The sequence below is a fragment of the Nymphalis io genome, chromosome 20 (genome assembly GCF_905147045.1).
Source record: "Nymphalis io chromosome 20, ilAglIoxx1.1, whole genome shotgun sequence".
Classification (NCBI taxonomy): Eukaryota; Metazoa; Arthropoda; class Insecta; order Lepidoptera; family Nymphalidae; genus Nymphalis; species Nymphalis io.
The window spans coordinates 9841453-9856847 of NC_065907.1; the positions used below are offsets into that span (position 1 = coordinate 9841453).

At 40.4% G+C, this 15395-nt stretch overlaps 2 protein-coding genes across 6 annotated transcripts in view; one reads left to right on the forward strand and one right to left on the reverse strand.

The window, feature by feature from the left end:
- The window catches only part of LOC126776302 (C2 domain-containing protein 5), a 24123-nt gene extending 11208 nt beyond the window's left edge, over window positions 1-12915 (forward strand). For all 4 annotated transcript variants that reach the window (XM_050498702.1, XM_050498705.1, XM_050498706.1 and 1 more), the window contains 12 exons: window positions 232-355; window positions 1164-1255; window positions 2192-2307; window positions 2817-2942; window positions 3522-3612; window positions 4085-4200; window positions 4281-4379; window positions 7519-7659; window positions 7870-8043; window positions 8479-8628; window positions 9045-9149; window positions 9466-12915. In XM_050498702.1, coding sequence (XP_050354659.1) covers window positions 232-355; window positions 1164-1255; window positions 2192-2307; window positions 2817-2942; window positions 3522-3612; window positions 4085-4200; window positions 4281-4379; window positions 7519-7659; window positions 7870-8043; window positions 8479-8628; window positions 9045-9149; window positions 9466-9516 — 1385 coding nt within the window. In that variant the 3' untranslated portion in view covers window positions 9517-12915. The remainder of the gene's footprint in view (window positions 1-231; window positions 356-1163; window positions 1256-2191; window positions 2308-2816; window positions 2943-3521; window positions 3613-4084; window positions 4201-4280; window positions 4380-7518; window positions 7660-7869; window positions 8044-8478; window positions 8629-9044; window positions 9150-9465) is intronic.
- Window positions 12916-13480: 565 nt separating this feature from the next.
- Window positions 13481-15395, reverse strand: part of LOC126776448 (myosuppressin-like) — a 36075-nt gene continuing 34160 nt past the window's right edge. For both annotated transcript variants that reach the window (XM_050498971.1, XM_050498970.1), the window contains exons 2-3: window positions 14102-14298; window positions 13481-13828 (exon numbers count right to left, since the gene is read on the reverse strand). In XM_050498971.1, coding sequence (XP_050354928.1) covers window positions 13740-13828; window positions 14102-14298 — 286 coding nt within the window. In that variant the 3' untranslated portion in view covers window positions 13481-13739. The remainder of the gene's footprint in view (window positions 13829-14101; window positions 14299-15395) is intronic.

Below are 15395 nucleotides of genomic sequence, written 5' to 3' on the forward strand. Positions count from 1 at the left end.
GCACGAGATGAATTATAATCACAAATTAAGCACATAAAAATTCGGTGGTGCTTGCCCGGGCTTGAACCCACGATCACCGGTTAAGATTCACGTGTTCTTACCACTGGGCCATCTCAGCTTAGCATATAAATTTAAATCATATTAAACCTACGTAACATTAAAAATATAACTATTTAGAATACTTAATGGTTTTCATTATTTTATGAATATAAAAGAAACATTTCGTTACAGTGAACACTGGTTCCAAAAACCCTCTAGAAGAGTCGGAAATCGAGCCGTGCTCCGTAGCGCACGTGCCTTACTCTCCAGGGGCCGGGCCTTACCGCGCTGAGCTGGCTACGTGTGGAGGGTGCAGGTAACAAACGCCTTCAACATCTCAACTTGGAACATACAAACATCACTTATCGTGTAAATAGTTATCTTACGGTTTCCAAATGGCAAATTACAATAAGAAATGAATTCTGCTACAAATAATAAATTAGACGAGGCGGTTGGCGTGGTTGGTGGATGCTTGCCTTTCACGCCGAAGGTTGTGGGTTCGATTCCCACTCAGTACAGATATTTGTATGCATGAACATGTCTGTTTGTCCTGAGTCTGGATGTAATTATCTATATAAGTATGAATTTACAAAAGAAAAATAGTATATGCAGTATATCATTGTCTGCATGCATGCATGCATGCATGCAGACAATGACTACTATACATGCATTGTCTGGTTTCCATAGTACAAGCTCTGTACAAGCTTAATTAACTAACGACTTGTATGTTTCACTGGTGGTAGAGCTTTGTGCAAGCTCGTCTGGGTAGGTCCGGGTAGGTACCACCCACTCATCAGATGTTCTACCGCAAAACAGCAGTACTTGGTATTGTTGTGTTCTGCTTTGAAGGGTGAGTGAGCCAGTGTAATTACAGGCACAAGGGATATAACATTTTAGTTCCCAAGGTTGGTGGCGCATTGGTGATGTAAGCGATGGTTAACATTTCTTATATTCCCATATGCTCGTCCGCTTTCCTATTCTATAAAAAAAAATGAACAGTTATGACGCATATATATATTAATATAATTTTTAATATTACCTCGTGACTCTATGTGATTAATATTTATAAGGCGGCTTCCTAATGTCCTGGGGTCATACATTATATTTCTGAATTTTTTATCCAGGAGAGCACGCGTGCCGTCGGTTCTTCTAGCTACGTGCGCGAAACCAAACAGGCTGGCCTCATATCCCAAAGCCATAACGCTTACAGCTGTTGGTGAGTTTTATTGCTTCAGTTATATTGCTTTTATTTACATTTTCCAATAAACTATAATTTACATAATCATTTACATAATTATGATACAAAATATACATGTATATGTCGCGGATTCAAAGGTATCGCCATCCAAATGGCCGCCATTGTCGTCCAACATGATTTTATTAAACGAGTCAGTCCGCACGTCCGGCGCTGGCGCTGCCCTGAGAACAAGAGACCAAGAGAGAGTGTGTCACTCGACATACGATCACACGCAGTACTGAGAAATACACCATTATATTTTTATATTTCCATCAGTCGGCTGTATAATAAAATTGGTACCCGTCTTATGTTTTCACGATTTGACGTCTGACAATCGACAACCCATAAGACGCCAATCACGTGGTGTGGTGTTGCTATTCTAATAAAATAAGTGACGTCGGATACCCGCTTAAATTATTATCTATAATATAATAATGTCCTCCAGACCGATTTCGGCGACGGCGGCCAATTTCAGAGAGATTAGGCAACTACGCAGGAGATTTTATAGTGCACAAGTGTGTGCGCGAACACAGGTGCACTCTCTATTTCCTAACTCTCATAATCCGATGGGACGGCAATCCGACACGACCGGAAAGAGTTCAGACGCAGGACTAACGGCTTTACGTGCTTTCCGAGGCACAAGAATGTACACACCTCCAAATTCCAGACTCCGGGCTGCTACTGAGAATTTTCTGACCCAATAACTTTTTATTGGCCCGACCTGAGAATTGAACCCAGGACCTCCGCGTCTGCGGCCTTACATAAAGCCACTAGACCAACGAGGCCGTCTCTATATCTAACGTATATACATAATATAAAAATATACATATATAGTACAGCAGCGTTTTTCAAACTGCAGAAAACTTGACTTGAAATCTTTAGTTAGTGTTAATAGTAATGTTTCTCTATCCCCAGCGGCAAGAGGTCGTCGTGCCGTTGGCGCGGAAGCCGGAGCAAGGGATCTCTCCGACCAGCTTCCCTTCCTCGAGTACGAACTGCATAAACTGTTGCTCGCCAAGTTGAGAATGCAGGTATATTACAATATTTTTTTTGGTAATCGTTATTGGAAAAACTAAAAGTATATACATATATTAATCTACTTCATATTAAGCGTATTCTTTTTGTTTCTGTATTATTAATGTTTTGGAAAAAATAATAAAATATTTATTACAATGTAGGAATGATTGTCACTTTAGGTAATGAAAAGTATTATTTACTAATCTAACATATATTTAAAGAAATTGTCTAGTTTGCTCGGTGGGAGCGGGGGGAGGTCTCCGTCCGAGCCCGTCTGGGTAGGTGCCACCCACTCATCACATATTCCACCGCCAAATAGATAAACTAAAAATTGTCGCGTTCCAGTTTGAAGGGCGAGTGAGCCAGTGTGATCACGGGCACAAGGGATATAATATCTCAGTACCCAAGGTCGGGGGCTGCATTTGCGATATCAGCGCCCAATGTCCACGACGGATGGCGATAAATGCCCGCCGTCAATATAAAAAATAAGTCGGTCAGTATTTTGAAAGCCTCCGGCCCGCAGGGCGCGAACGCGATCTTCTCGCTGCAGACGCAGATCGCGATCGGCGAGCGCAGCGTGCTGGCGCTGGCCAGCGGCACGGCGCTGCGCCTCGCCGCGCTGCCCGCGCCCGCGCCGCCCACGCTCAAGGTCACGCGCACGCACTCCTATTTCCTTTTAAAACACAATTATCCGTACGTAACAGTAACAGCCTGCGAGTGTCCCACTGCCTTAGCCCGAGGCCTCGTCTCCCTTTTTGAGGAGAAGGTATGGAGCTTATTCCACCACGCCGCTCCAGTGCGAGTCGGTGGAGTACCCATGTGACAGTGAAATTAGACACACGCAGGTTTCCTCGCGATGTTCCTTCGCCGTTAGCACGAGATGAATTATAATCACAAATTAAGCACATGAAAACTCAGTGCTGCTTCTCCGGGTTTGAATCCACGATCATCGGTTAAGATTCACGCGTTCTTACCACTGGGCCATCTCAGCTATTATCCATAAAAATCGAATGGAGAAATCTTGTATCATACTAGCGAATGAATTGAAGACAATTATTTATATAAACATTCCTTGGGGCATGAATAAGAATATTTATATAAGCTGCCGAGTAAATAATGTATATTGTATCCTTTCGATGTTTATTTATCTTGTCGCGATATTAGTGGAGCCAGGTATTATTAGACAGTAGACACTACTGCTACTACTAAAGTTAATGTAATATTTCAGGTGTCAGAAAATGACAAAAATGCTATTGAAATTCAAAAAGCATTGTGGGACACGTTCGTGGCGAACAAAGCGGCAAATGGCTACGATATTGGTATGCACCTACACACATACATGTATTGTGCCTCAATTCATTGGAACTTTATTTTTATATCGCTAATATGATTCTCGAATTTATTTTGTTTTTGAATACTTTCTCCATTTCTGTCAATTCTGTTATATTTCTTCATTTATACGGATTAAAATTGACTTTGATTATTATAATTGAAGTTAAATTAAATAATGTAATATTTATTCTTCGAATTTAATTTCATTTAAGACAATCGCTTTGTACAACAAGAGCCATCAACGTATTTATTTTTTAAGTTTTAAGTCATGTATAGCTGTTAAAAAAAAATCGACCTTGATACGATTATATAATGTATCTCGAAATTACAGAGGTTAAAAATTTTTTTTCAATTATTTATAGTCATGGAATATCTATTTTTTTTATTTATAGTATTTATTTATGCACGTGCGTGTTGGACGCGTGTGCCGTGGTGGTATAGCCATGTGTGTGTGTGCAGGCGTGCCGGAGCTGAGCAGCGCGGGCTGCGTGGATTCGGAGGGCGACGACGCGCCGGCGCTGGACCTGTGCGCCGACAAGGACGCCTGCGTGCTGGAGCTGGACGAGGCCGAGGACGTGCGTGTACCACCTTGTTATATATCACTCCGCTAGGAATTACTTTCTGAGCTTACTCAGAGTTTGTCACTGGTGCGTAGGTGGAGACGGCTCGTGCGCTGTGCGTCCGTCGCGCGCACATGTGCGTGCTGACCACTGCTCAACGCGCCGCAAACGCGCCGCCGCACGCCTTCACGCAGGTAATAACGTCTTTTTTTTTTATATGCCCCGGGATGGCAAATGACTACTCCACCTGATGGTAAGTGGTAGTAGAGTCCAAACGCGACGACGGCCAGTACAGTCGGGAAGAATGTTTTGTACTAGCCGTCCCCGCCTTGCCGGCCCGCAAGATGTCTCTTCACGCCTCGTTTGAAGGAACCCGGGTTGTAAGAGGAGGGGAACACGTGAGCTGGTAAGGAATTCCATTCTTTGGTAGTGCGGCAAAGAAAGGAGTAACCAAATTTCTTTGTGCGCGATGGAATTGATGTCACAGTTAGGCGGTGACATCGAGAACCAGCTCGCGTGGACTTAAGAAGGAAGGGGGAAGCAGGAAGCAGGAATTAGAGGGAATAATTCCTCAGAGCACTCTCCATGATACAGACGATAGAAAGCGCTCAGTGCTGCTATCTCGCGACGCAATTGTAAAGGTTCAAGGGTGTTTGTGACCTTTGTGACACGTCGCTGCAACCGGTCCAAGGCCTCAATTAGGTACTTAGCGGAGCCATCCCAAAGGTGCGAGCAATATTCAACGCAAGACCGTACCTGTGTTTTGTATAACAGGCACAGTTGTTGTGGCGTGAAAAAACGCCGCACCTTGTTCAGAACTCCGAGTTTTCGTGAAGCTGTTTTTATAATAGCCTCGATGTAATCACACCTGTGTTTTCTTGGCATTAAACTCAACAAGATTATCAGAACCCCATTTGGCAATGAGCTCTAATGTCCTATCGAGTTCAATGACAAGATTCTCCCGCCTCTCCTCAGTTTCCGCCCGCCCAGCCACTGCGCGTCCGTGGTATCCACCATGCACTGTACTATCATCTGCATAGCAACGTATGTTCCCAAGAGAGAGCATATCATTGATATGCAAAAGAAAGAGTGTGGGAGATAGCACAGATCCCTGGGGGACCCCAGCATTCACTACATAGAATTGTGAAGCGCAACCATCTACTAAAACACGAAGGCTACGCTTGTGTAGGAAGCTGGCAATCCAGGTGCATAGCTGAGCAGGCAGACCATATGCCGGTAGCTTGGAGAGAAGACTTCTGTGCCAGACCCTGTCGAAAGCCTTGGAGATATCGAGGCTGACAGCCAACGATTCTCCATGCTTGTCGATAGCTTCACCCCAGAGGTGCGTTACGTACGCTAGAAGATCACCTGTGGACCATTTTGGTCGAAACCCGTACTGACGATCATTAATTAGACAGTGATCTTCTAGGTAATGGATCAGTTGGTTGTTTAAAATCCGTTCCATCACCTTACAAAGTACTGAGGTGATAGCTATTGGCCGATAATTTGCCGGGTCAGACCAATCCCCTTTTTTGGGAACCGCTTGCACATTAGCTCTTCTCCAAGCCTCCGGCACACATCCCGAAGAGAGAGAAAGTTGGAACAGGCGCGTTAACACAGTAGACAGCTCCGCCGCGCACTTCTTCAGCACAATGGCTGGTATTCCATCGGGACCGCTAGCTTTCCGTATATCGAGTGATTGCAGCTCCGCACGCACATCACGTTGCCTGATTTTGATGTCAGGCATCGTGTGGCCACATGAAGGTATTGTTGGTGGCTGCGCACTACAATCATCGATCGCAGAGTTGTCGGCAAACAGTTTAGCCAGGAGGTCGGCTTTCTTCTGCGGACTGTGAGCTAGCGATCCGTCCGGATTTCTGAGCGGTGGCAGCGAAGGTTGGCAGAAATTGTTTTGCACAGACTTGGTCAGACGCCAGAAGCTACGGGAGCCCCTAGGATGCGAAATAAGGTCATGACCAATCTGTACAATGCGCTGTGCATTCGCTCTCGTGTATGCCTTCCTACAGGACTTGGAATTTTTATTGTAGTTTGCTTTCAGTGAGTCAATGTTAGATGCCCCGCTAATGCAGCTGTTGATCCACGCGCGATATGCCGCCTGCTTAGATGACACAGCGTCGGCACATTCACGAGTGAACCAACGGTTACGCGTATCCCTATTGATGAGATCTGAGCAAGGAATGTAGTATTCCATTCCTAACATGATCTCATCAGCAACAGCAGCGGCACTAGCTGTTGGGTCATTCCCACTGAAGCAACGTTCCTTCCAAGGGACTGACGCATAGTAATCGCGCATACCGTCCCAATCTGCCGACTTATAGTGCCAAACGCGACGTTTGCATACCGCTGATGGCGGCAGCTTGGCCTGTGGCACTTTGGTAGATATAAGGCCGTGATCCGAAGAACCAAGTGGAGCTTGAACCACAACCTAATATTCCACCGGGTGAGAAGTCAGCAGAAGATCCAGTAGAGAAGGCGCTTGCCCATCAATGTCTGGGATCCTGGTGGGCTGATCAACCAGTTGGGTCAAGTCGTGTGTGAGAGCAAAAGCATGAGCAGTTCTTCCAGCATGGTCAGTTTTGAGGGATTTCAACCATGGTTCATGGTGAGCATTAAAATCCCCCAAAAACACCAATTCCGCGTTAGGAAACTGCTCTTGCGCAGCATCTGCCACCCGACTAAGATGGTCAAATAATCGGCTTGTCTCCAAGTCACCATTGTGGGATCTGTAGAGGCACACGTAGACTCGACTCTGACGAACCAGGTCCACACGTACCACCAACATGGAGAAGGGGGGTCCTCCAAGCAGCGCAATCGGTGACAACAAACATCCGCCCTGACGAACAAGCATACTCCGGCTTTCGCTTTAAAAGATTCTTCAAGGATGTAGCCGCGATAGTTAAGGTAGCTGGTGTCGGCAGGGCGGAGTATTTGTGTCTCCGTGAGAAACAACATTGCTGGCCGTGCTGTCTCGAGATGGTGGTGGACAGCGTTGAGGTTAGCGTGGAGTCCTCGGATGTTAGAGAACTCGACCTCAAACACCGTGGGTATGGTGGGGGTGTGCACCGCTGAACGACCGTTATTTCTTATTTGCGTTACCATTTGGAAAAATAAGGAAGAGACGTGAAGCGAGACGACGTCGCGTACACCACGCAAAATTTATAGTATTGTTGTATTAATGTATTTATTGGTTGCGCCATACGTTAATCCTATACGACTATAGGATATATATTCAGCTCTGGGACGAAATTGTGTTCCTAGAGACGCCGGTAAAGTCGGTACATTTAGAAGTAAGGTTTATTTTCGCGTGCGCAGGTGTGGCGCGCGCGGCTGGGCTCGGGCGGCGCCAGCGCCGAGCGGCTCGTGGCGTGCGCGCTGGGCGGCGCCGCCTACAAGCTGCGGCGCCTGCAGCCCGCCGCGCTCGCCGCCACCTGCTTCCAGCTGGACGCGCCCGAGGTACGGCGGCGTAGGTTTAACGTGACCGACCTTACGTGCTTCTCGAGGTCCCGGAGTGTTAACTTCATTAATTATAATGACATAATTAGCAATATTTTTGCCCTCTCCTTCGATGTTTTGTCACTAATTAAATTTTTAATATTAATGTAAAACATTAATTAATAAAATAGTAGTAACAGAAATATTAAACGAAACATATTTTACTTGCAGGACGAAATTCAACTAGTAGTATCAGGAACGGCTATACCCCTCCTGGATCCGTCTAAAGTCGAACACAGCAACGGAACAGATAGACCGACAGAGGGAGACGACGATATATTCGCGCTCGACGAGGAGCAACTGGTGAAAACGCAACCCGAAGTTGAGGATAAGAGTAACGCACCGGTATGAAATGCTCATAATTTAAAAGGTTTTTTTTTTAAATAAAATGAATATTAGTTAAATCAAGGAATGTAAAGGAACGCCTGTGTGCAAAAGGTTATTATACAACTTGTTAGTTTATTGATGATTAAACGATAGCACACGCTGGGAATGAAACTATTGCCGACTGGTCGTTTCTTTTTATAATAACAATTTGTAAACAATTACAAGACACGATAAAAAAAGCCCATCGAGTTTCTTTCGCCGGCACCCCTCAGGTATTTTTTTCCGACCCGGTGGTAGTTTTTAATTTGACCGACGGTTATAAGACTTGATTAGGACTGTATCTAATTTCTTTACATTTTTTAATCCGAATAAATCACCAGAACATTGACAATCAACAAGTGTAAAGCTAGTACGACGAATAAGCGATGAAAACCAACACCCCCCCCCCCCCAGTGCGGCGTGTCGCTGTCGACGCTGGGCGGCGCGGTGCGCGCGCGTGCGAGCCGGCGCGTGTGCGCGCTGCGGCTGCTGTTCGTGCGCGAGACCACCGCCGTGCGCGAGCTGGGCGGCCTCAGCGGGTTCCTGCACACCTTCACCTGCGAGGTGCGCCGCACACACCCGCTACTATTAGAAATTGTGCCTGTGTCTGATATGTACACGTAATACGCAGTGGACTAGGAGACGACCGAAATATTTGTATATCGCTTTGGAGTTGCGTATACGCCACTCTTGGGCTGAGGCTCCGAGGCGCTCGCGCAGATATTCTAACTAATATTACAAATGCGAAAGGCACTTTGATTCTTTGTTGCGCTTTCACATCTCAAGTTCTCGATCTATCATCGTGAAATATTGCCTGCACTTCGTCAAGGGTGCAGAAAAGAACATAAATCACCGACCACACCTCCCCCCTCAGTCGCGGGTGAAATCGTGGGTGCAAACTAGTTTATTATGTTTTTATTATAACTGTCACGCGAGTATGAAGTATGAGATAGTCGAAGTACAAAGGCGTGGCCCGGCAGGTGCTGGCCATCGCGCGCGCGTACGCGGCGGCGCTGGGCGGCAACGCGCTCACGTCGCTGTACCTCGCGCACCTGCTGCTGCACCACAACGCGCACAAGAACCAGGTACACCACCCCTCACGGGCACTTTCCACCATCTTCGTTTTTCATCATCGCAGAACGTGACATTTTATATATATATATATATATATATATATATATATATATATATATATATATATATATATATATATAACAGACATGAGAACTCGGTGATGGTCGTCTGGATATGATTAAAAAAATGTCCAATGCGCCACCATTATGCTTTGCATTCATGCACTTTGTTCAGCTGTTAGACGTTTAAGGGCTATTACTTCTGTATTATGCCAGATTCGGAATGTGCTAAAAATACTTAAAAAATATGTTTTTACTTTTGTTTCAGGGTCAATGTCTTCTATCAGTGGGCGGTGACGTTGTTCATGTTACCTATTAAATATATACATTACCGACTTAATAAACTTAGCTGTTGAGTTTACACAACAAATATTCATATATGCGTCTCTTTCTGTCATCATTAACTTGACTTTCGAAAGAAAGAGACAAAGCATTATGTAACTATACAACCAATATATACAAGTCTATTAGTAGAGAGATTAAAATAATCAACACTATTTTTTTCTTAATATAGCAATAAGATATAAACTAAAAACGTAATACTTTACTGCCTTACTTATAAATGTTACTTAGCGGGTAAAACAATGCTGTCTCCTTCTTTCGAATGTCAAATCAGTAATGAAAGAAAGAGCAAAATCAGTGTTTAACTAAACAGCTGCTCAGCAACGTTTATAAGTAAGTCTGTTATTGATTGGAATTGTACACTTTAAATTATTTTGAATGTAATCGCTTATATATACTGCCTGTTATTAGATAAGTTATATAACTTAAAAATAATAGTTTTTGGTAGAAATAGTATGGTCCAAAAATGTTTTAAATACATATATACGTCAATAAGTGTATCAAACTAAAACTATAAACTAAATTGTAACTAATTAAAAACTAACGGCTTTACCTATGATCGTTACGATTAGTTAAACAATGTGTCTTCTTCTTTCAAATGTTTAATCAATGATGACAAAATGAGAAATCAGTGGTAAACTACACAAATAAATATCAACTACAAACTATTATTAAGCTACTTCCAGTTTTTATTTTGTCCAATGTTTAATAAAATCCGTTTGGAATATAAATTATAACATTTACTAATTACCACTTTCGACTTCGCACGCAATAACTAATATATATATACCAATAGCTCTATTTGTTTACGCGGCGCACGTTAGTAAAGATTCCAGTAACATGGTTTTTCCGACATTTACAATAATCATCGTAATATTTCAGCAATTTTATATAAAACTTTAATAAATTATAAACATAAACCATCCTCATGACTCACTCCGTCCATTGGTGAAAACCGCATGAAAATCTGTTTGTTAGTTTTTGAGTTTATCGCGGTCATACAGACAAACGTGACGTGAGGACTTTGTTTTGTAACACGTAGTGATTGTAAGTTGAAATTATTGAATAAAGATAATATTTTTAGCGTAAATTCGTTGCCATTTCAAAGTTACATCGTCAATTCGATCACTTTACCGTCAGAAACAAATATTCTTTTCGGCCGGACTGCTGAATGTCTTATTACTGGTATATTTATATAAAAATGTATATTTGTTTGTGTGTTATATGATACAACATCCAAAACCACGGAACGAATATGATTTCTGTACAGCCAATCGAATTTTGTCTATGGTGGAGTTCTTAGTTTATAGTTCACTAAAATGAGCCTTATGACAGTATAAGTTAGCTTCAAATATCGTTTTATAATTTTATTATTTTAATGTTCATTTTACATTTAACATAATTTAATTAGTAGTTAGTCATATTTGAAAGATTTGCAAGTACCCGAAAAGTCATATATTTATTGAGTAATATATTTGATGACTGTTAAAGAAGTTCTCATTTGGTGGTCATTATTAACAAATTACTATATTTTTTCCTATATATAATATCCTCTCTAATAGGTATAGATGATATAATCGACAGCACCGTGAGCCATTTTCAGTTAACCGGTTCGGTGGCTTAAAATTCAGTTGCGAAATTGAACCAACACTTCGAACAGTTGAAGTTATATAATACCTTGTAAACGATAATAACAAATGCATGATATTATTAAGTATATATTTATTAATCAACTTTTAAAACGTTATAAAAGGTTTTTTTTTTTTATAGTAATACATTAAAATCAATTTTAATCTGTGGTCAATATAAATCCAAGATGATATTACATTGCTAAATAGAAACGTCTAGTCGAGTCATACAGAAGAAGCGGTAAATACACAACTTCGACCTGTCAACTTTAATTGTCATCTGACGTCATCTTTGGTCGAGATCAAAAATTTCCATGGTATCCAATATATATTATGTAATAGACATTTTGAAAGTAATTTCCATATTTAAATATAAAATATGCAACATTTAATTCGCTAAAAGATTTTAAACAGACGAAATCGATTCTATTATTTATAACCGATTTTATATGTTTAAAATTTTGTATTAGCAACTGATGTACTATTTTTATTTCTTGCCAATTTTAGTTTTTAGTTAAATAAAGTTCCTTTAAACACACTTAAATAGAAACAGTTATTTTAGTCCTGTGTAGTAATGTGAGTTCGAAATGTGTGGACTTGGAATGGTGCTACAAACATAGGAATTTAATAAAATCGATATTTTTCTTAAAAGCAATGTAATCTTTGGATGCTTTTTTCATGTTTTTTTTTTCATTTTGCTTTTTAATTTTGCGTACTATTTTAGCAACTCGACTGTAATGTAGTTTTTAATCGAATTATATATCATTTTTGTACGAAAATATATAGTATGTAGATTTTTGGCAAAGAAATTTTTCGTAATATTTATATACGTACTTGTATTTGTGTTCATTTTAAATATCACTTAATTAGTTAATTGTGGTAATTAATTTGTAACTTTTAATATGTAGCGATAGGGACGATCGTCCAACAACCGAAATCCGAACCAAAGCGATCTTTACCGATGTTTCGTTTATCCGGAAGGAAACTCCGAATTTCTCCAGACGCATTAGTATTATTTTTTTATAATATTGGTTGGTAGACGGGCAGCTGGGCCGCCTGATGCTTAGCGGTCACTAACGCTTATTAACATTGGCGCCGTAAGAAATATTACCCATTCCTTACATCACCAATGCGCCTTAACATTGCGAACTATGATTGTGCCTATAGTTACACTGGCTCACTCACCTTTCCATCACAACAATACTACGTGTTGCTGTTTGGCAGTAGAATATTTTATGAGTACACACTCATACCAGAGGGCTACCGTTAGGGTACCAGAGGGGCCAGCAAAACCCTACCACCAATTAGTGTTCACCTACAGCCGCAACTGAAACTTGACAGCCGCGCGCTCACTACAGACGTCGACAGATGCATTCGATTCGATTCGAGTCGAAGCAATGTCTATCGTCTTCCCTTCGTAAATATTTAATCGTACTTATTTATTAAATTATGTACAAACAAACAAATTCCTCAATCTAAATATCAATTGTCTAGGGCACCAGATGCGCGATCGCTTTAAACGTCTGCACTCGAACTAACTATTTGGTCCAACCTATTATATTTGGTCCATATTGGATGGTTGGTCGATCAGTTTGGATGTTGGACCATCGTGTCCTATAATAAAGGTTTTGTGATAGTTTTATATTAAATTAACTGAAAACAATGTTATTGTGTGGAATGGATTTGCTAATTATTTGATGCTGTACTTTTTTTTAATGCGAATGTGTTAAATAAAGATATTTTATGTGGTTTTTTGTTTTATTTTTTGGGAATTTATAATAGTTTTCATAAATACTCCGCACCAATTTTTATCTCTTAAGTGATTCAAATAAACAAGATACACGAAGTGATTTTATTTTCTTGGTTTGTTTTGCATAGTAACCACATCAAGTTTTTCATATTACAAAATGATTTATGTACCAAGAACAATTTGCAGTAAAAAAATAACTATTTGTTTTCAAACCTCCTTGGGGTCGAATTTTGATGCTGACGAGGAACTAAGCGTGTCATTAATGTGTTAAACACCTTTTGCACATAATTATACATATTTGTATTTTTCATAATATAAGTTAAAACAAGAACAGATATGTCATATTAAAGATTATATAAATTATAATAAAGTTGCTTTAGAAATGAGACAATTCATTAAATAAAAGTGATTCCTAATTAAATAAGATAATTCTCAGATCAATCATTAGATTTGTAAACTTTAGTTTATTTAGTAGTAGATAAGTAGTCGAAAAGCACAAAAGAAGAGAAACGTAGTAGAGAGGGTAGTTAGAAAAAAATCTGACAGCTTGTCACAAATATGTATTTATTTATCTAAACATTACAATATTAAATATTCTGCTTACCAAACCAATGCGAAAAATGTTGACAACAAGACCATTACATTACTTAATCTATAATACTTTAGCGATAAGTACGTCATAGCCTACATATACTTTATATTTCGCAGTGTCTGGATAATTGTACTAACATATAAGGAACTTACAATATTTTGGACATAGTCGAATAAACAAGGTTGACGTTTAACGGGTGAGGCTTAGATGCGGTTCGGTAGAGGAGGCGGTCAGCGGCGCCCGAAGCGGAGGAAGGAGTGCACGACGTCCTGGCGCTTCATGCCCGTGTCGAGAAGTTGAGGATAATCGCGTACTAAAGCTGTCAAACATACCACGATTAATATCAAATGTTAAAACAAAAGCTTCTATAAGATCAAACTGATTATCGGCTTAGCCCTCGAAATATCATTTTAATATTATGATGATTAATTTTTTTCAAATGTATTATTTCAATTTGAAAAACAGAATGTAGGTATTAAAAAAGTAAAATTAAGTTTCGTTTTAAATGAGCAGATGGTTCTACTTGTAACCTCAATTTTATGTGACACCTCTATCTTGTACACTACTAAAGTAGAAGAAATGGTTATGTTACCTTGATACTCCGGTACTTGCTCGCCAGCTGCTTCAGCATATAGTTCAAGGAAGGTGTTTAGAGCCTGGCAGAAGCGGGCAGCGCGCGGGTCGTCCTCCGCCGCGGCGCTGCAGAGCTGTGCGGGCGCCGCCCACGCACTGCACGCGCACCACGCCACCACCGCGCACCACACCGCCACGCGACACGCTTCAACACTTCTGAAAACAATAATTACATATAATGTACTAAATAGCCTTGTGGCTAGTTTATACCGGTTCAAACTCCGCATGTAGAGAATCAGCTCCGTCAAAAATATATAATTATTCGTTTTATTGGTTAAATTTATATGCATAAAAATGTTATATCTAAATATATTTATGTCACATAATAATTACCACTCAATCTTCCATATAAAGAAGATAAAAAAAAAATAGATTTTTGATAAAATCTTTTCATATAAAATTTTAGGTTAAATAATGGGGCTTGTTAGAACGGTATAGGTAATAAGTGATTCAATCAAAGCAAATGAGGTCATACACAGATTAAGAACAGTCCTGATTCGTATACATATCTTATGTAATGTCTACACTCGAATGCATCATAAAAGCATCTGAGATATAATATTGTATTTTGGCTGGACCAATTTTGATAAAGTTTTTGTGTGTGTTTTAGTACGTATCTAGATGGTTTATATTGGTCCCGGTAGTCGGTAGTGGACCGGTAGTCCTTGTGATCGGTTTCCAGGATATTTTACAACAAAAGATTATATTTTTTTACGAAAGGCAATAAAATAAATGAAATTCGTATTTCACCCGTATGAAGTAAGGACGGGTAACCAGCCTCGGACTTGTGTCTAGGCCTACAAGTCACCGGCCTAGGGCCTTGACAGGTTTATGTGTTTGAAATTAATAGAGTCGTCACCGTTTGACAGTTTACTGTGTATTTTTTCATGGAGGTTTTTATATATTTATTTTGTTGTTAATCGCCGCTAGATGACGCTGTAGCTTTTCAATGTCTACATCGTTCAACCGACAGCGATGACAATAGGTATATATACATAATACTTATACAGGACGGCTGCTGGTTATACTAGTAGGTAATAATAAGTATTAGAATTCATACTTTTTTATGTTTTGTTGGTTATAATTGTTCTAAAATTATTTATAAAGGCAAGATATGACGTATTATGTTTTTTCCTGTTTTCCTTGACTTTTTATAAATCATGTCAGTTGTTAGAAGGATCTTGTTAGCGAGCGTATGATATTTGAGACACAAAGAATAAGGAAAGCGAACGAATAAAATGTCATTTACTATC